This window comes from Peromyscus eremicus, chromosome 15 (genome assembly GCF_949786415.1).
Source record: "Peromyscus eremicus chromosome 15, PerEre_H2_v1, whole genome shotgun sequence".
Taxonomy (NCBI): Eukaryota; Metazoa; Chordata; class Mammalia; order Rodentia; family Cricetidae; genus Peromyscus; species Peromyscus eremicus.
Genome location: NC_081431.1, coordinates 64,246,049 through 64,273,473, shown reverse-complemented (window position 1 = coordinate 64,273,473; position 27,425 = coordinate 64,246,049). Strand labels below are relative to the sequence as shown.

The following is a 27,425-nucleotide window of genomic DNA, read 5'->3' as shown; positions in this document are numbered from 1 at the left end:
TTTTTTTTTCTTTTTCCCCCTATTAGCTTTTCAATGTTTTATTTCTAAATTACAGAGTTAATAAAGATGCTTCAGGGAGATCAACAAACAGCCACCAGAGCAGCACTGAAAATGAGTTGAAATACTCAGAGCCACGACCCTGGAGCAGCACAGATTCAGACAGCTCCTTCCGGAACCTGAAACCTGCTGTAACCAAAGCCAGCAGCTTTAGCGGAATCTCAGTCTTGACAAGAGGTGATAGTTCTGGAAGCAGCAAAAGCATAGGCAGGCTTTCAAAAACAGGTATAAGTATCTACCTAGAACTGTATAGTCAGAATGTTATTTCTCATCACATGGTGCTAATCTTCCCACAATGTAAAGTACTTTCAGCGCAGTAGACACCTATAAAGCACAGAAGGAGTGATGGCCACACCGACATTAGGATCCATTTGGTCCTGGGGATAGAATTACAAATTGAAGTAAAGCTCCTTGTCTGTTGCTATATAAACTTACTCTCGTAGTTCAGTGACTCATTTCTTGTGTGGAGGTGGTGACTGGAAATTCTTCTTTGCTAATTTATGGTTGGAAAGCATGACTTCTCACCTAGGATTTTTTAACATTAGATGTGTCTCATACTGTCAAATATTGGTGGTATTTTTCACGACTTACCCTATAAAAATGAATAAAACTACTGAGAAAATTTTGAAGAACTTTAAAACCAAAGGAAAATAATATACTTACAACTATTTATAAATAGAAATTTAGATAGTCTGCTGATTCTTTTGGTCATATCATTTTCTCTTGCACTACAGAATTTCATATGTCTTTTAGGACTTTTATAGATCTTAGGACTTTTATAGATCTTTTTTTATTTTTTTTTTATTTCAAAATAAACATGAAGTCAGAAATGGCTATTTCTCCCTAGCCTGTTTGGATTAGGTTAAACGTATACATTTGGAAAGTATATTAAGACAGCAAAATTTTTTAATGCAGTATATGCTTTAAATTGCTAATGTTTGTGAATTGCATTTCTTACCTTAAAATATAAATCTATGGAAAATGTCTTAGTGGATATGATAACATATTGCTAAAGACAGTAAATTTTATGAATGTTTTTAAAATTTGTATACTTACCTGTGTATACTTCAATTTGGTCATAACTGAAGGAAAATAAATCTCTATTGTGAGGAAGTCATTTAGAGAGTGCACGATTGACCTGCTTCTGTCTCCTGGATGCTGGAATTAAAGATGTGTACCACCATGCCTGGCCCAACTTAAAACATTTTAATAACTGGGGCCACTGAGATTACTCAGTCAGTCAGTCCACTTTCTGTACAAATCTGATGTCCTGAATGCAGATTCCTAGTAGAAGAACTAATTCTGAAAAGTTGTCCTCTGACCTCCACATGCATGCTGTACACACACACACACACACACACACACACACACACACACACATACAATAAGTAAAAAAATTTAAAGAATAAGGTGCTATTTTGTCTTAAGAGACAATGGTATGTTTTAATCCTTTAATAGTTAAAAGTGATAGAGTTCCCGCCCCCATTTCCCAGTGGTGGCACACGCCTTTAATTCCAGCACTCTGGAAGCAGAGGCAGGCAGATCTCTGAGTTTCAGGACAACCAGACCTGTCTCTGAAAAAGAAAGAAAGAAGGGTGTGAAGTTCAGGTGTCATTTTTATATGACTTGTAGTAAAAGGTTTCTTCAGAAGGCAGTGTATAGTGTATCATAATTACTCATTACATTCGTTAGAAATGTCATCCCAGAGTCAGCTCCCTTAATAACAACCTAACTAAACTAAAAGTACTATCTGAATCTGCTTGTCTATTTCATTGTCTCGTTGTCCACCTTCAGTCATTGTGCTTTAAACGTCAGTAACAGCTTCAATCCCTGTGAAATAGTCTGTAGGCTTGAAAGTAGTCAAAATTCAATACAAAAAGTTTGGTAAGAAATAAATCTTATACTTGGAATGGTTTTCATATTATTTTGTCATTAGGTAAAAGAGAAAGGTAGTTGAGTTTACATTATAGGAGGATGCTGATTATAAATCAAGATGAAATTCTGTAGTGAAACTTAGCAATTGCTTTTCAGTAGATAATTTATTATTTCTATTATTTTCCATGCCGTTCTTAATCTTTCTGTGTTCTTATAGATAAGGGTTTCTGATACATGAGGTTTTGGGCATTTGCCTGTGCTAAGTTCTTTTTCCTGGGGAAATTGTAATCAGTATATTCCTAAGTGTTACTCTAAAAGGTAAAATGTGTATAACATGTCCTTTTGAGAGTGTCAATAGTATGCTTTGTTGGCTGTCTGTGGCTTGTGTTACTGTAAACTTGGAAAATTGCATGCGTTGGCCATGACTTTTCTGACAGTTTCTGTGCTGCTGCTTGCTGTATTAAATATGTTTATGAGGGTAAGCGCAAAAGAACCACTCAGCAGTAAATCATAGTAGCCATTGCTCTTATGTTGTAAGTGCATGTTGTATAATATGAATTGTATTGCTGGGTTTTTAAACTGCATTTTTATATTGAAGTTTCTTTTTTTTTTTTTAATTCCATGTTTTTCATTACTCTTCCTCTAGGATCTGAGTCTTCAGGTAGCGTAGGGTCCTCTACAGGCTCTCTTTCTCACACCCAGCAGCCTCTCCCAGGTTCAGCTCTTAGCCAGCCTTCTCATGGCGCACCTGTCATCTACCCGGCAGCCAGCACTCACAGTTCTCTTTCCTTTGATGGTGGCCTCAGTGGGCAAGGTGCATCTCCTAGCACTAGCTTCCTTTTGCTTCCCTTGGAAGCAACTGGCATACCACCTGGCAGTATTCTGATCAACCCACAGACAGGTGGGTATCCAGAGAGATAGTGTATTTCAGTTGACATAGCCGGAAATACCTGAAAATTAGGGTGCTTTTAAAAATGAATTGTTTAAATGTACATATGTTATCAGCTTTTTCATTTTGATAAATAAGTGTCATTTTCCTGAACACTTTAATAGAAATGATTAGGCTATAAAATGTTAAAAGTTTTATTCATATTGTAAGAATTTTCTCCATGTGACACCTATGATGTATAGAGTAAATAATAGCCTGACTATAATTAAACAACAGTTCCTTCCATTGAAGTGAGTCAACTATCTTTGAGAAAGCTTTATGTGGTATAGCATTTTTATTCTGTAGCAAATGATATGCACTTTATGAAGAAACCAAGTGAATGAAAACCTATAATATCCTTGAGATTATGGTAATTGCTTTCTACTTAAGATCTAAAAGATACTATTTTAAAAAATAGGTAGCTGTTATAAGTTAATATTGACAATGTATGTTCTTAGTCCTTGACATTAACTAATAATTAATTTTATTAAACATTTACTTTAGACCATATCCAGTTGGATAGGGTATTGCTCTACACCCTACTGAGCTCGTTATAATCAAAATGTTTTCTGAAGGGCAGGATAGATGATTCAGTCATTTAAAAGCTCTGACTTGTCTTTCTGAGAACCCAGGTTCAGTTCCCATCAACCACGTACTCATACTTTAAATTCATCGGTGACCTTTATAATGGCTTTTTTTTAATTTTTGAGACAAGTTTCTCTGTAGCTTTGTGCCTTTCCTGAAACTCACTCTGTAGCCCAGGCTGGCCTTGACCTCACAGAGATCCGCCTGTCTCTGCCTCCCAAGTACTGTATAATCTATTGCCATTAAACTGATTTCATAATTACAAGTTTGAAGCTATATGTTATTTACATTTTCAGCCTGTTTTTTAAAGTTAAATATATTCAGTGTAGACTATCACCTAGATTATTTCTCATCCTGTTGAAAATTTTTGAATAGTTTCCTGATATTTTGGAGTCAGGCATTTTCTGTTTAAACTGAAATGCATACCAACCCTAATGACCATGGTGAGGTTAGGCTGAGGGATTGCTGGGTCTTTTGAATGTTCTTGACCCTTTTCCTTTGTTTATAGTAGCTGAACCACAGTTCTGTGATGGAATGCCTGGAGCAGAATGAGATCCAGAACTTAAAACTTTTCAGAAAATACTTTTTTAAAGATTGTTTTCATGTTATGTGTTTTGCTTGCATGTATGTTTATGCACCATGTAAGTGCCATGTCTGCAGGAACCAGAAGAGGGCATCAGCTCCCCTTGAACTAGAGTTAGAGATGGCTGTGAGTTGCCATGTGGCTGAGGTCCTCAGGAAGGGCAGCCAGTGGCTCTTAACTACTAAGCCTTCTCTCCAGTCCCTCAGAACATATTTTGATTATCCAGTGAGCTCAGTAGGGTCTGAAACAGCACCTTGTTCCCAAAACCAGTAACAATCAAATATTTATACTAAGGAAACAATGAAGGTTGTTAATACCTTCATTTCAAATTGAGATATTTCCCAAGCTAAGAAAAACTTTTGTCTTAAGGAACTGGGAATTGTGATTTGTGCCTAAGGGATTTATGGATGTGTTCTATAAATCAGTAGTGACAGTTTTATTGTCATTCCCTGTTGTATATTGACTTTTTCCTCTTTTTTCACCTCTCAGGTCAGCCCTTCATAAATCCAGATGGAAGTCCAGTTGTGTACAATCCCCCTATGACTCAACAGCCAGTTCGAACCCAAGTGCCTGGTCCTCCACAACCACCTCTGCCAGCCCCACCACCTCAGCAGCCAGCAGCCAGTCACATCTTCTCACAGGTGCACAAATCCATGATTATGTAATGCTAAGTTCACCTGCCTTTGCATATGTAGGGCTAATGACTGAGATAGCCAAGTAAGTATCTCTTACAGCTTTAATATTCTGCCCCTGATGATGTCCCATTCAGTAGTCACAGGAAGAAAATGTTAAAATCAAGTACTTTCAAGTAATACTAAAAAACGTATTGGAAAGGGGGGGGGTGGTTTTTATCTCATGGGCTTAACTGGTAAGTGTTTTATCCCTATTTTACAGCAAGAAGTAGACGAGGTAGAATAAAAACAAAGATTGCTCATTAGCCTAGGGAGCAAAGTGAGTTATTAAGATTTTATAGCTCCAACAGAAGAAACTGCACTGGACTGCTTAAGCTATGCAGAGTACTCTGTCCTCTTGTAAGGGTGGAGTGGAGTGGGTGACTATTCTGGGAGTCGAGTCTTCATTTTTTTTTATTAAACTTACTTACAGAGTGTGTGTGTGTGCCATAACATGCATTTACTGATGAGAACAGCTTTCAGGAGTTGATTCTTTCCTTCCACTCAGGTTGTTAGGCTTGTCAGCAAATACTTTTACCTGCGGAGCCATCTCTCAGGCCTCCAGAGTTGAAATACTAAATGTATTTTTCTTTCTTTTCTTTTCTTTTCTTTTCTTTTTTTTTTTTTTTTTTTTTTTTTTTTTTTTTTTTTTTGAGACTGGGTCTCACTATATCACTGCTGGCCTAGAACTTGCTATGTAGGCCAGGCTGGCTTAGAGCTCACAGAGGTCAACCTGCCTATGCTTTGCAAGTGCTGGCATTAAAGGTGTGCACCACCATGTCTGTCTTTAAAAGCTTTCTTAATTATTCCTTGAATTTATATAAATAGAGTGTATACGTATGTATTTACATATTCTTTTTTCTCCTTGATAATTTGTTATCTATAGAGAGCTTGATTGTATCAGTATAATTCCTGTTTTCATGCCAACTTTTAAAGGGTGTATAGCATATCAAAGATAGTTTGTATATGTACTCATACACCTTTTTCTTACAAGACCATATAATTATTCCACTGGTGAATCCCTTCTAATATAATTCTCATAAGAGATATGTAGTGATAAGATTGACCCAAAGAAATTTCATTCCATTTTCTCACAAGATGTGTCATTTTTACATTGGTATTATATTATATAATAATATCGTGTGGGGTGAAGAACATACGTAAATAGTTGAGTTGCACTGTCACATAGTGTGAAAGTAGTGAAAGCAGTTGGTCTCTCTACAGGTAAGACTCTCAAGTGGGCAAGTCCATGTTTGCTTTGCTTTGCTTTGTTCTCTAAAATGGGGCCTAAGAGGTTTTAGGGACACTTATAAGAGCATACAAAAACATCAGTATACCTGGAGGAGACTGCACACAGCTCTGCCAGAGACTTGCACACGACCTTCTCAACCCCATTCGGTTGCACACACTCCTTCCTTGTCCTGCTGTGCCTTTGCTTCATTCAGCTTGCTTCCAAAGACTCGTTTGCTGTGGTATTTGCTTTTGTTGTCTTTACACTACTATGTATTGCACCAGGAGCTTTATAGAACTGACTTCCACTTTTACTTAATTTGGTAGAAATACGATTAGTACAGATTTACAAATTTCAAGGATTTCTTTGTGGTTTGGAACAGAGGCATTAAAGAGCTGAATTTCAGCTGGGCGGTGTTGGCACACCTTTATCCCAGAACATGGGAGGCAGAGAAGGTGGATCTCTGTGAGTTCGAGGCCAGCCTGGGCTACAGAGCAAGATCCAGGACAGGCACCAAAACTACACTGAAAAACCCTGTCTTGAAACACCACAAAAAGAAAAAAAAGAAAAAAAAATTATTCTTTTCGGGCTGGAGCGATGGCTCAGCGGTTAAGAGTGACTGCTCTTCAAGAGGACCTGGGTACAATTCTCAGCACCCACGTGGCAGTTCACATAACTGTCTATAACTCCAGTTCCAGGAGATCCAACACCCTCACAGAGACATACATGCAGACAAAACACTGCAAATGCACATAAAATAAAGAAATAAAACATTAAAAGTAATAATAATCACTTTTTAAAAGGATGATTCTTTTTGAGAACATTATCCAAAGCAGAATTCGTTCATGAATATACATTTAACCAAATAGGTGTGGGGTTTTTTTTTGGGGGGGGGGAGCTGAGGACCGAACCCAGGGCCTTGTGCTTGCTAGGCAAGTGCTTTACCACTGAGCTAAATCCCCAACCCCACCAAATAGGTTTTTATCAAATAAGAATTACCTGAGTTCTTCATCTACTTGCTTATCTGGCATAGTAAAAAAAAAAAAAAATCACTTATCTTAATTTGATTTTTTATCTATAAAATAGATTACAGTTGATGATCACCTAGTTTCTAGTACCTTTGGAACGCAATATTTTCCTGTATTTGGCTAAAGATTCTAGTGTCTTAATTTCTCAGCTCCCACTGTGAATTCTTATAATAAAAATACATTGAACATTTAGCCACAAAGGAAAGGTTTTATTTTTCCTACACAAAAGATGTGTGTTTGTGTGTATGTAGATATGCTTGGTCCTGGTATGGTTATTAAGATTTATTTATCTTATGTATATGAGTATTTAAATTGCCTGTTGATATGTATATATACCATGTGAGTGTGTGATACCTGTGGAGGTCAGAAGAGGGCATCAGATCCCCTAGCCTTAGAGTAACAGATGGTTGTGAGCCACCATGTAGGCTCTGGGGACTGAACTGGGGGTGGGTCCTCTGCAAAAGCATGTGTTCTTAACCACTGAGATAGCTTTCTAATCCCTGAGGTGTTATACTTAACAGTTTTTGCTCACAAAATGGTTAAATTTTAGGAACATTGTCTCTGAGAATTTAAACATGTTTTATCAAATAGGAAAGTTGGTACAGGTACTATATAACATTACAAGGTTTTTATTTATAATTTAGTAGTATAGAACAACATAAACATAACACAGCCCCTTCATAAAAATCAGGGAATAAGAAGTTTTGTTTTATTGTCATAACTCTGATAATAAAATTTTAAATGACTAATTATCTGTTTCTATTAATCTGCAAAAAAAAGTTACATTTGTGACATAAAAATTATGTTCCTCATTATGACACCAACTTGAGCCTAGGTATGTTCTTGCTGTGTAGAGTTCTTTATTTGATGCTGTTTTTCTTGTTGATTCTCTTGTATTTTTTAATGACTTTATAAATGTTAAAGCTGTTGCCCCAAAGTGTAAATTTCCATGCTATGCAATTCTTGTAACATTTTCTTCTGACTTTAACTGTTTGCCCCCTGTTATTCCTAGCCTGTTGGTCCTCTGCAGTCCTCTTCTCAGCCTGTTCAGTGCTCTCCAGCCCCCTACCCATCCCCGCTCCTGCCAGTCTCACCCACCCAGCAGTACTCCGTGGTACTGTATCTCTTCTCACCTCATCGTTACTATGGGCAATGTGTAACAAATACTTCAGACTGTGGTCAGTGTGATGTGCTCTTTTCGCGTTTATTACAGGCTGGTATATAGGTAACAAGGGTGTTTTCTAATCCCTATTAATAATTTATTCCTTTTGATAAAACAGTGATTATATCAGCTTATCATAGTGACTGTTTAAAACTTAATATTCCTGATTTTTCTAAAGGGTAATTTTCAGGACGAATGTTCAGAACTAAATATTCTTAGATATTTTAGTTACTTTTCTCATTGAAGTCAGTTTTGAATCTATATAGTCTTGGAATGGCTATAGTCTTGGAATGGCAGTGTCATAGGGTTTCTGTTGCTCTGATTAAAACATCATGACTAAGCAACTTGGGAAGGAAAGGGTTTATTTCATGTTACAACTCTCAGGGGTCACACTATCTCTGTTGGAAGTCAGGGCATGAACTCAAGGCAGGAACCTGTAGGCCCGGAACTGAAGCAGAGGCCATGGAGGGTTGCTGCTCACTGGCTTGCTCCTCACAGCTTGCTCAGCCTGGTTTCTTATACAACCCAAGACCACCCGCCCAGTGCTGGTACCACCCACAATGGGCTGGACCTTCCAACATCAATCACTATTTAAGAAAAAGCAGCACAAACTTGCCTGCAGGTCAGTGGTTTTTTTTTTTGTTTTGTTTTGTTTTGTTTTTTTTTTTTGGTTTTTCGGGACAGGGTTTCTCTGTGTAACAGTCTTGGGCTGTCCTGGAACTCACTCTGTAGACCAGGTGGCCTCTAACTCACAGAGATCTGCCTACCTCTGCCTCCTGAGTGCTGGGATTAAAGACATGCACCACCACTGCCCGACTGTTTATTACTTTTTATTCCAATATTTTTATAACTTTTAAAATCTTACTAGTTTATACTGTAGGTCAGTCTTATCAAGGCATTTTCATAATTTAGAGTCCCTCTTCCCACATGACTGTAATTTGTGTTGTGTTGACATAGAGCTAGCCAGGACAGGAAGCTTTCCTTTTGAGTTCATATTTTGTATTCTTTGCCCAGTGCTGCTTAGGTACAGTTAGTCAGAACCAGTTACTTTAGATGAATTGTAGCCTATATTACAGAGGACTTTATCTGATTTTATTATCAAAGATGCTTGACAATTTCTGACTCTAAAATAATACCCTTAATCCAGAATATGTCCTGAATTATAACTGTCAGTGTCTGTAATATCTCAGGCTCATACTGCAAGGAATTAGCTCTGTGACCCTGAAACATTGTATCTTTTTGCATAGCTCCATACATGAAGTAGCTTCTACATGAATTTAAAAAAAAAAATGGGCCAGGTGGTGGTGGCACACGCCTTTAATCCCAGCACTCGGGAGGCAGAGCCAGGTGGATCTCTGTGAGTTCGAGGCCAGCCTGGGCTACCAAGTGAGTTCCAGGAAAGGCACAAAGCTACACAGAGAAACCTTGTCTCCAAAAAACAAAAAACAAAAAAAAAAAACAAAAAGAAGAAAGAAAAAAAAAGAAAAACTGTTCTCAATGCTTTTTGGAAACTGCTCTGTTGAAGATGCTTTCCTTTTGAACTGGGCAACCTTATTTGCCAGATTTCATCTCTGAATGATTTTCTGAAATAACTTTCAGCCTACAGGAAAGAGAAATAGTACTTTTTGTGAATGACTCTTGACAGTGGTATGTACATACACTACCTCTTGTAAGAATATTTAGCCATATTACTTTGCAATTTAGAACTATTTTCATGTTTAAAAACCGTTTTCATGTGCTGTTAGTCTGTTGCTTCCTGTGAGCGAATATTCCATTTTGACTATGCTGTCGTTTGAGTGACCAATGAGAGCTAATACTTACACTGTCAAGGTCATAACTATATGTCATATGGCCCGTAAATCATAGCCCCTGCCTTGGCTGGATACCACTATTTGCTTACCAATGATCTAGAAACAGGATGCTTTGATTTACAGTCTTCTACTGTTTAATTAAGTGACAGACTGAGAAACACTAAGAACAGAAGTTATTAAAGAAAAGGAATGACTAGTTGGATTTTGATGGTTGGAGATACAGATAGGAATAGAACCTGAACCCTGCTTTCTAGGAAGAGAAGAGTTATTTTAAAGTAATTCCCTTCAGAAAATATAGATTATATAAGAGTGTTCAATTTTACTTCTGAACCCAAGTCAGCATTGAAAATTCATTAAATATATGTAGTTATGTTTTTATAAACTGAAAAATGCATCCTAATATTTTCTTCATGCTATGATTTCCATTAGGCATATTTTCTAAATAGTATGTAATGATAGCATTATAACATACCTTCCCTCCTACATTGGAGTATCATACCTGTTTTACATACATATGATGTCCATACATACACTGCTATAGCTTGTTTAAATATATAAAGTGTAGGGCCTGAAGAATCTAGCTTAGTTTGGTGGAGTACTTGCCTCACATGAACAGTCTTGGGTTCTATCATAAGCACAGCACAAATCGGACATTGTGGTTCACACCTGTAATCCCAGCACCCAAGAAGTGGAATCAAGGAGGACCAGAAATTCAAGTCATCTTCGGCTACATGAGTTTGAGGCTAGTCTAGGCTATATGGGATACTCAAATAAAATAATATGTGTGTATATATAAAGCAACATTCATTGGTAAGTTTGGCCCATGAATGAAACTGACAGGCAACTTCTTTTCAACAGGATAACCTTGGCTCTCAGTTCAGCCACATGAGTCTTGCCCGCCAGCCATCAGCTGATGGTTCCGACCCTCATGCCACCATGTTCCAGTCCACCGTGGTTCTTCAGTCTCCACAACAGTCTGGTTACATTGTGACGACAGCACCCCCACATCCTCCTCCACCACCTCCACCACCTCCTCCTCCTCCTCCTCCTTCCCTACCACCTGGGCAGTCAGTCCCCACTGCCAGTTTCTCTGCCTCTGGGCATCCTGTCAGCCAGCCTGTGCTCCAGCAGCAGGGGTATCTTCCTCAGCCCTCACCACAGGTGCGTTGCTTTTCCATGTTCTCTCTCACACAGGAGCCTCTAACTTGGGAACAGTTTATGAGATAGTATAAGCAAAGCCCATAGTTACCTCTGTAGATTGTCAAACCCTTGGAGAGCAGCCACATGACAGGTAGCTGCAATTCAGTTAGGTGGCTTAAAGTATGTGCCCTTTGAATTTTCCTCTGGCTCTGAGTAGTGTGTTTTGTTTTCCTTAATTATCTTATGAAAACATTATAAGTGTATGTGTTAAAGTTACTATTGCGGTGATAAAACATCATAACCAAAAGCAAGTTAGGGAGGAAAGGGTTTATTTTATTTGGCTTACACTTCCACATCATAATCCATCATTGAAAGAAGTCAGAGCAGGAATTCAAAACAAAGCAAGAACCTGGAGGCAAGAGCTGATGCCAAGGTCATGGAGGGGTCCTGTTAACTGGATTGTTCATCATGGTCTGCTTAGCCTGCTTTCTTACAGAAGCCAAGACGCCTTGCCCTGGGCACCACCCACAGTGTGCTGGGCCCTTTTCCTATCAATTACTAATTAAGAAAATGTCCTACATCTGGATGTTATAGGGGCATTTTCTCAATTGAGTTTCCCTCTTTTCAGATAACTCTAGCCTGTGTCAAGTTGACATAGAACTATCCAGTACAGTGTAAAAGAACTAGAAAGTCTATATCACAGCATTTCAAGACCAGACCAGGTTGAATAGAAGTTATAACATCATCGTGTCAACTTTTCAGTTCAGAAAAAAAAATCTCGTCACTTACTTCTATTTTAATTTTTCTCAGTATGTTTTGCAGTTCTCTTTGGGGAAGGGGAGTCAATTCGAGACAGGGTTTTGCTGTGTCGCACTGGCTGTCCTGGAACTTGGTCTGTAGACCAGGCTGGCCTTGAACTCAGATATCTGCCTGCCTGTGCTTCCCAAGTGCTGGGAATAAAAGTGTGCACCACCGCTATGCCTAGCTGTTTTGCCCTTTTCATTAGATAGATATTACACCATTTTATTAAGTATGCTTGAAGCATTTAATGTTTTCAGTTTTTATAAATGGGATTGTTTTTAAATTTCACTGTTTTCTTTGTTCACAATAAAGAAATTTGAGCATATTGATCTTACACCCTGTGGATTCCCTCCCTCCCTCCCCTGTTATTTAGCTATTTCCTATGAATTGAAACTTCCCTTGTGGTGGGAGGAAGGAAGCTCATAAACTCAGAAAACTTGTCAAGCTTCTAAAACTGAGAAGACTTACACGGGCCTCCCTAATGTTACAGTAACACATGCTGAGGGAGGAGCCTCCCCAAGGAGGCCTGTGGTTGTTCAGGGAGTTCCAGTAATAATGGTTGTCGTGAGTTGTCACCCATGCTGCAGTGGGATTTTCAGTGGTGCAGGTCACATTTAGTCATCCAGCAAGCTCCTTGGGTTCACTAAGCTAGATGTGGGTGAACTCATTTTTTGGTCTGTGGGTGCCTTCTGGGGTGTCTGTCTAGGGTGAATAGGCATTTGTTCACATCTCCCCATGGATACTCATTTTCATAGTATAATTTATTTATTGATTTTTTGTTGTTTTGCTGGGTCAGTTTTTTTTTTTGTTTTTGCAGGTTAATTTGTTTTGGGTTTGCCTTTCCTTAAACAGCCATTTTTACTTTTTTTTTTTTTTAAGATTTATTTATTTATTATGCATACAATGTTCTGTCTGCATGTATTTCTGCAGGCCAGAAGAGGGCACCAGATCTCATTACAGATGGTTGTGAGCCACCATGTGGTTGCTGGGAATTGAACTCAGGACCTCTGGAAGAGCAGTCAGTGTTCCTAACCTCTGAGCCATTTCTCCAGCCCAACAGCCATTTTTAATACAACGAATGATTTTACACTTAGTTGGGAAACACTGTACCATTAAGCTACACCAGCCTTCCTATAGCCTTTTGATTGAGTTATTGCAGTGAGGCTTTTGGTTTTATAGCTGCTTAGAATTGTGTATGTGACAGATGATTTCTCCATACAAGTTTCCAATGCCTTTTTTTTTTTTTTTTCCCTTATGCAGCTAAACTAGGTAAGGTTAGTTTAAAAGAAATTTATACTGGCACATTACTTTAATGCCAGCACTCAGGAGGCAGAGGCAGATGGATCTCTGTGAATTCAAAGCCAGCCTGCTCTGTGTAGAGAGTTCCCGACCAACCACAGCTGTATTGTGAGACCCTATCTCAAAACAGTGAAGAAAAAGAAGTGTGTAATATCTGAGCATACTATCTAGGAGGTGTCCTGGTCCTCTGGTTCGTACAATCTTTCCACTCAGACCCTTTTCAGTTTTCCTTAAACCTAAGATGTATGGGGTAAAATGTTTCAATTGGAGGTGGGCACCGCACAGACACTTTTTTTTTTAATTTTGTATTTATTTATTTTTTAATTACACTCGTGATATTCATTAATTACACTCATGATATTATTTACATTTGTGGTATTTGTTGATTACATTCGCAGTATTCATTCAATAATATATTTATGATATTCATTAATTACATTCATGATATTATGTCCTGATACTACTGTCCATCTGTGGGACTTTTCCATCACACAAAATAGATTCTGTACTTAGGAAATCATTACTTTATATTCCTTTCTTCTCCATCTTGAGATAACATCTAATCTTTCTGTCTCTATAAATTTGTATATTCTATAGTAATAGTCCCCTTTTTTTGAATGTAAAAACATATACAGCTGCAGGAGAAATAATGCACAGATAGCTTGAACATAAAAACAGGTTATAATTCAAAAGTCCAGGGTTATTTTAAACAGTAAAATATTTTCTCTGTAGAAAATAGTAAAAATGATAACATTTCCCAGTAAGCCCTTTTAAGCCAAATAATAGCTGAATTATACATATAAATATTGATTAGATTCTGGGATACAGAAGAAACCTATCTTCATCTGTTCAGAGAGCTATGTTTTACTTAAGTTGTGTAAGTGAGATTCCTATTCTTCTTCCCCTTCACTGTTTGATTTACTGCAGGCATTTTTCTATAGGCTAATCCATAATCTAAAAAGATTTTTAGCCTCCCCTCCTGAAAGTACAGCCAGCATTTTCTTTAATCAGCTTGATACAGTACAAATTCTTATCCTAATAGTGAAAATGTTTCACTACAGCTTGCCCAGTGATTGGGCAAAACCAAAACTTATTATAAGCCACAGTCATCCTAGGGTCTCCCCTGCTAGGTAGCCTCCTTGGATCTGTGGGTTGCGGTCTGGTTGTCCTTTGCTTTATATCTAGTATCCGTTTATGAGTGAGTACATACCATGTTTGTCCTTCTGGGTTTGGGTTACCTCACTCAGGATAATACTTTCTAGTTCCATTCATTTGCCTGCAAATTTCATGCTGTCATTGTTTTTCTCTGCTGAGTAGTACTCCATTGTGTATATGTACCACATTTTCTTAATCCATTCTTCAGTTGAGGGGTGTCTAGGTTCTTTCCAGGTTCTGGCTATTATGAATAATGCTGCTATGAATATAGTTGAGCATGTATCTTTGTGGTATGATTGAGCATTCCTTGCGTATATGCCCAAGAGTGGTATGCCTGGGTCTTGAGGTAGATTGATTCCCAATTTTCTGAGAAACGGACATACTGATTTCCACAGTGGTTGTACAAGTTTGCATTCCCACCAACAGTGGAGGAGTGTTCCCTTTGCTCTGCATCCTCTCCAACATTGACTGTCCATTAGTGTTTTTGATCATAGCCATTCTGACAGGTATACGATGGTATCTCAGAGTCATTTTGATTTGCATTTCTCTGATGACTAAGGATGTTAAGCATTTCCTTAAATGTCTTTCAGCCATTTGAGATTCTTCTTTTGAGAATTCTCTGTTTAGCTCTGTAGCCCATTTTTTAATTGGATTGTTCAGTATTTTGATGTCTAGTTTCTTGAGTTTTTTCTATACTTTGGAGATCAGTCCTCTGTCAGATGCCCCACAGACACTTACCCTGTAACCATTTGTGGATCTCCATGATGGTCTCTGTTGCAAAGAGTCTTCTTTGATGAGGGCTTAAGAACTACATTTATCTGTGAGTATAAGGGTAAATAGAGTCAGCTAAAAATGATAATTATTTTAGGAAAACGTCAATCATGGGTTCTTCCTAAGGTCTTTTAACTTCTCCAGATACAGGTAGTTGGCTAGGTTCACTGTGCCAAGCATGAACTCCCTCCTACTGAGTGGGCATTAAGTCTAATTAGATATCTGCTGGTAACCCCAAGATAAAAGTATTGCTGTTGCACCATTGGGGATATTTTTTCAGGCTGTCATTGTGATTTGTAAGGTTTACAGGTGGCTAGGGCTATGGATTACTTTCCTCCATTGGCAGCTTGCATAGCACCTTTGAATACTATGAGAGCTAGTCCCCAGGAAGGAGGCTTCCAGATGAGTTCCAACTCAATTCCTCCATGTCCTGTGTCTAAAATAGATGGTGTCCTTAGCAGTGAGGTCTTCAAGGTCTGGTAGGCAACCAAGGACAGTGATAGTTTTCAGTAGTTTTTCAGCAAAGCAAACTTCGTTGTATAAAAAAGAAATATGAAACAAAAGTAACATCTAAATGTGATAGTGGGCACAGTGGTAAATGTCCTTTGTTCTGTTTTGTTTGGTTTGGGGAAGTTGTTTTGTTTTTTGATTGGTTTGGTTATTCGAGACAAGGTCTCTCTACATAGCCCTGGCTGGCCTGGAAGTCACTATGCAAACCAAGCTGGCCTCGAACTCAGAGTTCGCCTGCCTCTGCCTCCCAAGTGCTAGAATTAAAGGTGTTTGCTACCATGCCCAGAGGAGGCTATCCTTTTAAAGATATCTTAGATTTGGACTTTATAGTTTTAAATTTTTTTTAATACAGTTTAAATTTAAAAATTCAATTGGTTTGCAGAGGGTTGGTACTATAATTACTGCTCATTGCATGCTGATGTGCCTCATGGAAAAATTACTTTTCCGAGTAAAGCTAATTTTTGTCCTCAATGCTTATGATTGTAGATGCCAGCCTGTTACTGTGCTCCAGGCCACTATCACTCCAGCCAGCCTCAGTACCGCCCTGTCCCTTCTGTCCATTACAGTTCACATCTAAACCAACCACTGCCACAGCCTGCACAGCAGACAGGTGAGTCAAGTTCTGATCCCAGAATTTTCAGTTATGGACATTACTGTTTCCTAATATATACTTCAGTCTTTACATTAAGATATAGTGCTCAATCTTTGAAGATCTCAGATATATGCGTGTGAGTGTGTAAGCCAGTCACATAAAAAGGAGTGGGAAAATCTTACATTTCTCCAGACATTTACACAGATTTGTATGATAAAGGGATGAAAGCACAATAGGAAGGTTCTGCATGGCCAGGAGTCTTGTGAGTAGCTATTGGATCCTTGCTGCTGTGGTGTTAGAAGCCCTCTTTGCATCCTATTAATTACCCAAATAGAAATGATAGAGAGACATTATGCAAGATGGCCTTCATACAACTTACCAGAATCAAAAAACAAAGCCTGCTACATTTCATTCTTTTGAATTTTAGCTAAAGGATGACACTTTAATTTCAAAGGTGCCTGTTTGATAAACTGTGTTCTTACATGTATTTCTGTCTCATTTTCAGTTTGATAATTATTTAGTGAAAAAGAAACAAATAGAATCTAATACTAAACATTAAAAAATACTAAAACTCAATCTTGTTTCCTTTTTGCCATTTTCTTCAAGAACTTATTGAATTGAACCCCAATCTCATTTTTAAATACTGTCTTAAGAGCTGAGTAATAACTTAGCAGACAGAGTGTTTACTTTGCAAACTTGAGCACCTGAGTTTGGTCTCCATGACCTGTATAACCACGGGCACTGTGTAATACCTTTAATACAGCACTGAAAAGGTAGAAACAGGTGGATTCTAGGACTGGATTCCCAGCCAGCCATACTCTAATTGGTGTATTTAGAGCTAGTGAGAGACCTGTTTCACGAAAACAAGGTGGATAGCTCTTGAGGAACCATACCCAATCATCTGGTGCACACACATGTGCACTCATACATGCAATTCCACAGACATATAGAAAGCTGTCTTAACTGATTCTAATGAACTCACTTCTGTTTCCACCCTGGTTGTTTCTTGTTACAAATATTTAGTAAGGTGTTTAGCTAAAACCTTGTGTTACATAAATTGGAGAATTGAAGTTAGAGTTCAATACTGATTTTTATGGAGCATTTTGAGCTATTTGTCATTGATGGAGGTAGAGGTTATGTGCAGAGGCATTTCATCTCTGCTTGCACAGAGGAGTCTTCAGTACTGTCGGCTTACTCTTGAGAGCTACTTCTGGCCTGGCCTTCAGGAAACGTACTCTTGTTGCTTCTTGTGCTGGTGCAGTCACCAGCTTCCGTTATAAGAAGAGTCGTAATAACACAACTCTACAGCCAGTCTTTCATGTACTTAACCTGTTACACCTGCAAGTTTTCTTGTTCTTAGTGTGCAGACTCTTCTCTCTTGTGTGTGGACTAGTCCTTATGTTGTGTGTACAGCATATCTTCTTTTCTAAAGGATTTTGAACATCATCTGACTGCTAGCTAAGCTACAGTTTATTCTGTTTCAAATGTGACTCCTTTTAATGTCAGATTTTTCTGAAACCTATATAATATAACCCATTTCAAAAATATAATCTAAATTCAAAAGACATCAAGAGTTGTTCCTAGCTGGCGAGATGGCTCAGTGGGTAAAGGTGCTTACTGCACAAGCTTGGCAGTCTGAATCTGATGCCCATACCTCACATAAAGGTAGATGGGGAGAGAACCAGCTCCACAAAGTTGTCTCTGGCTTCCACATGTGTGTTGTGACACATCATATAACCTCTCCCTCTCTTTACACATATGCACACATCTTCCAATAATAAATTATAATTTTTAAAAAAGTTTTTAAAACTGTTCATCCTGAAGCCAGGCGTGGTGGTGCACAATTTTAATCCAGGTACTCAGGAGGCAGAGGCAGGCAGATCTCTGTGAGTTCAAGGCCAGTCTGGTCTACAGAGTGAGTTCCAGGAGAGCCAATGCTACACAGGGAAACCCTATCTCGAAAAACAAACAAAAAATTGTTCATCCTTGGGAACATTGATCATAATATTGCTCATTTAACATCACATACACAGTTATTTTCCAATACAAATGATATTCTAGTCGGGACCAGTGACATATGCCGCTAATCTCAGAACTGTGTAGGCTTATGGTACACTTGAGTTACATAGCATCCCCTGTGTCAAAAATTAAAACAAAAACAATAGCAAAGAAAGCATTTTTCTGTGATTTCTGGGCCTGAAAATAATTGACTTCTTATATTGTCTGGTTTTTGGGTTTTTTTTTTAACCTTCCAAAATTATAACATCTGGTTTGTTTTTAATTATGTTTTTTTTCTCCTGTGGTTCTGGTAATGAGACTCAGGGCTTTGCCTATGCTAGGCAGGCATTTGCTGCTTAGCAACATCCCTACCTGTGATGGCTCAATAATTTTATAAAAAGTAAATTGAGTTTTGGAGAGATGGCTTAGAGATCAAGAGCACTTGCTGCTCTTGCAGAGGACCCAGGTTCTTTTATACTGGTTCAGTCTCATTTAGTTCAAGGGTGGGCCTTGAACTCCTGATTCCTGCTTCCTCCTCCCAAGTGCTGGGATTAAAGGTGTGTGCCACCACTGCCTGGCCTCTATGGTTAATTAGTGGCTAGCTCTGCCCTCTGTCCTTCCAGCTGCTGGACCCCAAAGTTTAGGGTCTCAAGTGGGCACCCCAAGAACCCAGACTCCAGTCCAGTTGATGCAACAGCATGAGGATTTATTAAGCTTCTATATAGAAGGGCTCCTCTGCTTCCAAGAGCAAGAGTCGCATCTTACTGCAGCCCCATAAGGGCTTTTAAAGGAAAACCCCACAAAACCCACAAGATTACAATTCCCATACAATTTCATGGCCTGATCACAGAGTGGGTACAGTCACGTCCGCATGCACATTCTTCCTGAAACCTCAAGGGGGGTATCAGGGTGGGAGTGGAGTTTACGCACAGGTCACTATGGTCCTTCCTGGAACACCTGCAACTATCCCAGTAACAGTTGAGCACATCTCTTAACAGAAATCATTACATTGTTATAGGGGTGATTGAGTAGTGGCTGAGTCAAGTGGCTCTTGGAACTAGATTTTTAGTTTCTCATTTCCTGGTGCTTGAAGTTTCTCTCTTCCTGAGGCTTGCGGGTATAAGCCTGAAGGGCTAGGGTCTTTCACAGGCAAGCTTTATTTGTCAGAACACAAACAAAATATCTCAAACAGTTGGTTAAGATGAAAGAGAATAGAAAGTAAACCAGACTGCATGTATGTAGCCAGCACAGGTGCAGAAAAGGACAGCCTGTCCTTCCATAGTTTCTGACATTGACAACTAGGTATCAGCATAATAAGTCATTGTGTTGAAAGCCCATTCTTTCCCTTATTTTCTGCATTATCCTAGTAACTTATAGCTTGATTTAATTATGTCTCATTCTGTTTGAAGAATAAAAGGGAAATCCTCACAAATTCTTACTTGAATTGACAAATATTTTTGTTATGCCTGTAAGTGTAATAGAAAGTTCCCTTTAAGAAAATGTTCAGCGACCACAATCAGAGATATGTTGGTAATTATATTGGCCTCTTCATAGATCTGGTGAAAATTTGAACTCTTTTTAAAAAAGCTATAATTTTTTTGTTTTGTTTTGTTTTTGTTTGTTTTTTTCAAGACACAGTTTTACTGTGTAGCCTTGGCTATCCTGAAACTCACTGTGTAGACCAGGCTGGCCTCAAACTCACAGAGATCCACTTGCCTCTGCCTCCAGAGTGCTGGGATTAAAGGCGTGCACCACACCTTGCTCAAAGTTGTAATTTTTGTTTGTTTGTTTGTTTAAGACAGGGTTTCTCTGTGTAGCTTTGGAACCTGTCCTGGATCTCACTCTGTAGACCAGGCTGGCTTTGTAGACCAGTCTGGCCTGGCACTCATAGAGATCCGCTTTCCTCTGCCTCCTCAGTGCTGGGATTAAAGGTGTGTGCCACCACCACCCAGCATCCAAGTTGTAATCTTAAAAGTGTGGTTTGCTAACTTTTTATTCCTTGGCTTTATATCTGAATCCTAATAGAAGAACAAAGAACTAAAAGATAAGACAATTTCTGTTTCAATTTTTTTGTTCTGTTTACTGATTTCTGTCCCAATTTTCATATGTAAACATAGTTTCTGTCTTTTCTTTCAATACATTTTCTTATTTCCTTATATTTTTTTACCATTGCAACTGATTAAAATGTAAACTTTACCACTTATTTTTTGAGTCTAGTCAAGCATGCTTATGTATGCCAAAAGAACTCAAGAAAGTTGATGTTATCTTTGATTTCATAAAAGAATAGGACTAATCATTCATCCAAATAATGAAAAATTATAGCACTTTTTCTTTGGCTTGGCACCACTAATACTAAATGCTTATATATGACTTTAAAGAACATTTCCCCTAAATTAACAAACTCACCTGAGTCAAACCAGGCGTTGGTGGCGCACGCCTTTATTGCCGGCACTCAGGAGACAGAGGCAGGTGGATCTCTGTGAGTTGGAGACCAGCCTGGTCTACAGAGTGAGTTCCAGGACAGCTAGGGCTGTTACACAGAAATGCCCTGTCGGGGGCGGAGGGGGCATTCTTCTGAGACCACATAGAGTATGGATAATAGAAATTACAGATTTATTGCTGTTTTCCTCTTTGTGGAATAAATATCAGGAAATTTTTTTTAGATAAAATGCTTTAGTGTTCTAACCATATCTGTGCCAGTGTATTGACTCCTTGAGAATAAAATTCCATATACTGTGGGGCCCCAACTAGAGCAGTATTAGCATAGGGGAGTCAATATTCTTGGCTTCTGTTGTGAATACTGTGGTCATTCAAAATAAGATTGAATCAGCACATGTCAACAGACACTGATGGAAGTCCTGAAATGCATGAAGCTTCCCAGACAATACAGTGTATAATGTGAAAGAATAGCATACTGTTCATCAGAATCCTAATTAATGGCCCATGGTCTTTTCTTTTTCTATGTTTTTAATAGAGCTTATTTTTATTTGTTTGTTTTATATGTATAGGTGTTTTGCCTTCATGTATATCTGTGCATTACATTCATACAGTGCCCAGAGAGGCCAGTAGAGGGTGCTGAGTCCTCCGGGACGGGAGTTACAGACTGTTGTGAGCCATCAGTGGAGGCTGGGAAGTGAGCATAGGCCCTCTGTAAGAGGTGCTCTTAACTAAGCCATCTCTCCAGCCCCCCTCAGTCATTTTTAACTAGTGCTAGTTGTGTTAGTTATAAAGCCTGGGGCTTTCCGTTTGCTCATTTACAAAATTAAGGTGTGTTTATTGTATTGTCTAGCCTCTGTGGACTCACAAATTGGAAGATTCAGTGTTTCTTTTGAGTCATTTCTGGTTTAGAAAGGTGAATATCAGCTGGGCAGTGGTGGCACATGCCTTTAATCCTAGGAGGCAAGAGGCAAGCGGATCTCTGAATTGGAGGCTAGCCTGATCTATAGAGCTAGTAGGAGAACAGCCAGGGCTATGCAGAGAAACCTTGTCTTGAAAAACTAAAAAGCAAAAAAAAAAAAAAAAAATTCAGAACTGAATTAAAATAGCTTAGTGTCTTTTACTCTTACTGCTATTGTAAAAAAAAAATAAATAAATATTGTAAAAAAAAGAAGCATCTATTTCAAAAGATCTGTAATTTGCCAATTGGGATACTAGAAATTTATTATTTTAACCCTTAGCTTAAAAGGTACACCTTGAATACTATAGAGTATAATGCACGTACTATAAGGAGTTTAAAGAAATGGCCCGACAGGTAGTGACTGTAACAGAGACTTCAGGTCCTGGCTTTATGATACATAGCTGCTTTCATTAGGACTCTTTTGAAAAATTTGCAGCTTCACCATATGTATTTACTATTTTCCAATAATTGGCCTTGTCCTGAGCTGTTGGATTCGGGGCCGTAGCACTGTCTGAGAGGTGTACATTTCTCACAGTGAACCGGTCTCTTTTTCAGCTGCTTCCTGGCTGCTTCTTTTTTTTTTTTTTTTTTTTTTTTTTTAGTGCTATATTTAAAGGTACTAATATTTGTTTATATTTTCCTTTAACTGTAATTGCCTTTTAATTTTGCATCATACTCAGAAATAAGGGTATGAATTTAAATGACAGCCTTGGCTTCGTAATAATTTTCCTTTAAAAAATACAAAAAATTCAAAAGAGCTATTGCTGTCATTTCTTTTCCAAAACATATTTAGATGGCAGATTTGGTTTGGTTTGCATCTTATCTAATAAAGTTTAATGTCCTAAGCATTCCAAACTCACTAGTAAACGTCAAATTTGTCTCTTTCCCTCTTGTTATACAAATTTTTAGGGGCATAATTATTCATTAAAACACGGACCAAATGAACCAAAGACACCCACATGTGTTTTAAGTTGCTTAGGCCCGTACCAAGATACATAATTCAATTTTCCTCAAATCTCTTACTATTGCATGCCTGTGAGAAACAAAATAATTCTCTGAAACTGAATCAGATTTTAGTTTTATAGCCAGCTGGTAAATTCAAGTATCATTGAGCTATATCTTCAGTCTTAATTTTTCAAGTAACTCAGAACCTTGTGATTATATATTAAGGTTTGTTACTAGCAAACTGATAGCATAGTGGTGAGCCACACTGTATAAGGAACACTTTAGAATGTGCAGATTATAGGCAGCATTGCAGGCCACATATCTGAAAGTACCTGGGGATTGAGGGGAGCTGGGAATATAACTTGGCAGGGTGCTTGCCTAGCATGCATGAAGCCCTGGGTTCCCTCTCCAGCACCACATAAGCTGCATGGTGTATATGGTGTCTTAATCGCAGTATTTAGGAGGTACAGGCAAGAATATCAAGGTCATCCTTTAAAGGGTTTGAAGCCAGCTTGGGATAATTAAAACTGTGTCTCAAACCAAATAATGAAAATAAATAAGTAACTATAATGTGAAAAACTAGGAAGAATCTACACTGTTGGGTGAGCAGAAGCAAATCATACTGATAAGAGATTCAGTTAGCCACACAAGGACTGTAACAACAGAACTGATTGTCTCTATTGACAATTTTTGACCCATATAATAGGACCCATATAATTGTCCTAGGTAGTGGCCCTGATTTTACTTAGTTTTTTTGGTTTTGGGGAGTTTTTTTGTTAATTCTGTGAGCATTTCTTAGTTTTTCATGAGCTGCATAAATTCAGAAATTATGTAATAAGTACAACTCCACCTATTTCCCTTCCCCTCTCCATTAAATCTGCTGCCACTGAAATAAGGAGCAAATGTATTTGGTAAGTACTTACAGGTTTCCTTGAGTTGTCTGGGATAGTTACTTAAATAGCTAAGAGCTGTAACATCGGTGGTTGAGTTTTGCCGACCTTTCTGTTTAATTGAAGCATGATAGTAGAAGGATTGGCAACTGTGTCTCTTCCCAAGTACAAGTGAGAACTGGCTTTGATTGAACTTGGCCTGTATACCAAATAGTTGCAGACAGAAGAAAGACATGCCTGGTTTATAAATTTAAGATTCTTCTAAATTGCCATAAAACAGCTAGTTCAGATAAATTTAGATTCAGCAAAATTACTTTTTTAAAGCTTAACTTTCTTCACAGTGCTTCTTTTATACAAGTCTAATCTGGAAAAAAGTGTTAATACTGGTAAGGAAAATACATTTAGATTCCTGGAGGTGGTCATGTTGTTGAATCATTTCTTCAATTTGTCTCACTATATGATTATGGCTACTCGGTTTTAAAGGATGCTTTCCATTAACATAAATTCTAGGTCAAGTCACCTATGATAAAGTAAATCTAGCTTGTTAGCACTGTTTTTCTGCTGAGCACTGTTTCCTACTTACTCTCTCCTGTTGAAATGAGAGGGAGTTAAACAGAGAGTAGTATCCTTTGTGATCTTCCAGGCCATGCTTGAGCCGTCAATTCGGAATTGTTCTCTCGGCTTGCAAAACTTGTTGGTGCTTTCCTCAGAAAGCCTTGGCCGCAGTGCAGTCCTTCACAAAGAACAGGAGTGGTAGAAGCACCCATGTTAAGCCGGGCGGTGGTGGCGCAGGCCTTTAATCTCAGCACTCAGGAGGCAGAAGCAGGTGAATCTCTGTGAGTTCGAGGCCAACCTGGTCTACAGAGCAAGTTCCAGGAAAGGCTCCAAAGCTACACAGAGAAACCTTGTCTCAAAAAAGAAAAAAAAAAAAAAAAAAAAAAAAAAGGAAAGGAAGAAGGAAACACCCATATTGATAACTGGATATTAGTTAATTCTGTTTGGAATCACTCACTATTGGTGGCTTTCCCACCAGACTGACAAATTCCTATAAAAGATACCTTGCTTTTCTCTAACTTTCTGGTTTCTAAATAAGTCACATAAATTTTTAAAATTTTTTTTTTAATTTCTCATATTCTGAAACTACTTTTGATAAAGAACAATTTATGTTGTGTGTGGGGTGTCTAGTATATTGTGTCAGGATACTAGAAATGCTCTTATAGCACTTTTTTTTTAACCCAATGGTACTTTTCTTTCTTTAGGAATCTACTTCTTCTTTCTTATCTTCAGTCTCGTACTTGGCAGTCTTCAGACTATTTTTAAAATTATTGAAACTGTGTACCCTTTTCTCATGTCTGAGATTAGATAAGGAATCTGAAGCACAGAGCCACTTGTCATAGGTGACACTCCTAATAAACCAAGCTTGGTGCTGTGAAACTGCTTTGTTTAAACAAAAGTTCATGGGAAATTTCAAGCAGTTTGAACACTGTTTCAAGAATATGAATTTTATTTAACATATACACCTAAAATGAGGCATGTATGTCCTTAATGGCCTAGTATCATGGTGTACTGAGTGATTAATAACAGAAATATTCTTATCTGCGTTTGAAATACAGTATTATGCCCCCCCCCCATGTTTTTAGTGTTTTCCATGTTTCTGACTTTCTTTATGATTTATATACACTTTGACCAACAGGTCCACAGTTATCTTGCATTATGGAAAGTCCAATAATCTTTTAGTATCCTGCTCTTTAGAAAGTATAATGCAAAATTACATATTTGTTAGCTATTTCCTGGGTTTTAGAATTATTGGAATGAAAGATCAAACATTTCATTATGATTTCAAAAATAAAGTCAAATATCTGTCCTAATAGCATTGGAATTTCCCTCCTGATTATTAGTATTCTAGAGACTAATATGTTAAATGATGGTCTTAGCTGTGATAGTCTTAGAAAGTTTGTTGTAAAGATCCCTGATGTCCCCTACCATTGTGGTTCAAACCTGGTATGCTTTCCTGCCTTGCTACTAAGGGAATGGAAGCATTCTGTTGGTGATGGGAAGTCACTGCTTCAGACAACCCCAACACATGAAGTAGAGCGGCTCCCCTGCATACGAGCTGTCCTCATTAAAGCAGGCTTGGCCCCACTGAGCAATTCTGACGTTGAGGGGAAGACAGCCAGCATCTGTGAAAATCTTCTATAGACTCACGCAGAATATGGCAGCAGAGTTCTTCTTTCCAGCCAAAGCAGCCTCAAGCAGCACTACAAATCTGAATCCTTAAGAGGGTGACTGTAGATTACAGGGAAGCACTGAGGACTAGAGACACAGAGCTTCATACAGCCTGGGATCCACTATCCTCTGGGCTTCCTCTCCCTTTCCTAATTGTTTTCTACTGAGAAATCTAGTCTGATGAGAAGGCAGAAGTATAGCTCTGAAAAAAAAGCAGGTCACAAACCATGCCAAGATTGTGGGGAAAATAGTGAGGACAGCGTGGGATGGTTGTGTCAACTTGACTCTGGTGCCTTTTTAACTTCCACGTTCACGTAGCTGCTTCGCTGGACTAACTGCTTACTCTGATTTTTATTTTTGATAATTATGCTTGTTTTCACAAATACTCTTTAACTCAAATGAACAATTAGTTGGCTGGCTGGTTCACTTCATTTATAATTCTGTTTTCTTGCCAGGCATGGTGGCACATGCCTTTAATACCAACACTTGGCAGGAGACAAAGACAGGCAGAGGCCAAAATTGTCTACGTTATGAGTTCCATCCAGGCCAGGTAGAGCCTCATAGTCTCTATCTCAAAAGAAAAAAAAAATAGCAGTAGTAATAATAGTAATAGTTAAAAAACAATAAACAAAAATGAACTCTAGATTTTCCTACAAGTAAACTTACCTAGAAACTTAGGTGTTAAACTAGAGTAGATGTCCTCTCTAAGCAGAATTCTCAGAAAATCAAAGATCTCAAATCCTACTTATTTGAATATTTCTGTGGTACTCATTCACTTCAGCACATGTCCTTGGGGAAGGTAGATCTTACATGCAGATCCCAGCTATACACTGACCGGCTTGTGACCTTGGAATAAGGTAGGAAACTTTGTGTGCCTGTTTTTCCTCACCTGAAAAGGAGGATAGTTGTGTCTCTTTGAAATAATGGTGTCTGTGAATGTGGAATGAGGTACTTCCTGTGCATAGAGCAGTGCTGACATGTGATAAATGTATGAGTATCAGCTTTGGATACCTTTGAAGCAGTGAGACATCACATATTCTAAATGAAAAGGCATAGGAGTTTTGGGCTGAATCTTACTACATGCTCTCATCCTTAAAGTGTGTTAGAGACCCTTTAATTGTTATACTTAAGGTCTGTGTGTTTTGTTGTATGTTGTGTTGTGTTTTGAGACCAAGTCTCACTGTATCACCTTAGCTGACCTAGAACTCAATCTCTAAATAAGTAAGGCTGGTCTCAGACTCACCAAGATCTGTCTGACTCTGCCTCTTGAGTGCTGGGATCAAAGACATGTACCACTACACCTGGCTTAATCATGTTGTAAGAAATGTATTTAGGGATGGAGAGATGGTTCAGTGATTAAGAGCACTTCCAGAGAACCTGGATTCAGTTCCTAGCACTCACATGGAAGCTCACAACCAACTGTACATTTCAGTTCCAGGGGCCCTGATGCCTTCTTCTGATCTCCTTGGGTACTTCATGTACCTGGTGCACAGAACATTGAAGCAAAACATCCATACACATAAAACAAATAAATCTCAGGAAAAAAAAAATGTCATTTTAAAATAAATAAATAAATATCAATTTTTGGTTTCAAAAAGAAAATTTATGTAAACATTTTCTTCCCACTGCTTTGTAAAATCTCTCTTAATCTGATTTAGAAGCATTAAAGAAAAGACATGGTTAACCACACAGAGAACAGTAAGTGGTAATTATAGATGAATGTTTTCCAAGTTTTTTTCTTAATATTCTACTATGAGTATCTTTTATCAT

The 27,425-nt window shown here is 38.3% G+C and overlaps 1 protein-coding gene across 9 annotated transcripts in view; it reads left to right on the top strand.

The window, feature by feature from the left end:
• R3hdm1 (R3H domain containing 1) overlaps positions 1–27,425 on the top strand; it is a 138,633-nt gene that overhangs the window by 81,188 nt on the left and 30,020 nt on the right. For 5 of the 9 annotated variants that reach the window (XM_059280931.1, XM_059280932.1, XM_059280936.1 and 2 more), the window contains 5 exons: positions 56–282; positions 2,579–2,833; positions 4,518–4,669; positions 10,790–11,092; positions 16,094–16,217. In XM_059280931.1, the coding sequence (XP_059136914.1) occupies positions 56–282; positions 2,579–2,833; positions 4,518–4,669; positions 10,790–11,092; positions 16,094–16,217 (1,061 nt within the window). Of the gene's footprint in view, positions 1–55; positions 283–2,578; positions 2,834–4,517; positions 4,670–7,970; positions 8,073–10,771; positions 11,093–16,093; positions 16,218–27,425 lie in introns of all 9 variants that reach the window. The other 4 variants (XM_059280937.1, XM_059280938.1, XM_059280940.1 and 1 more) reach the window with 3 other exon arrangements.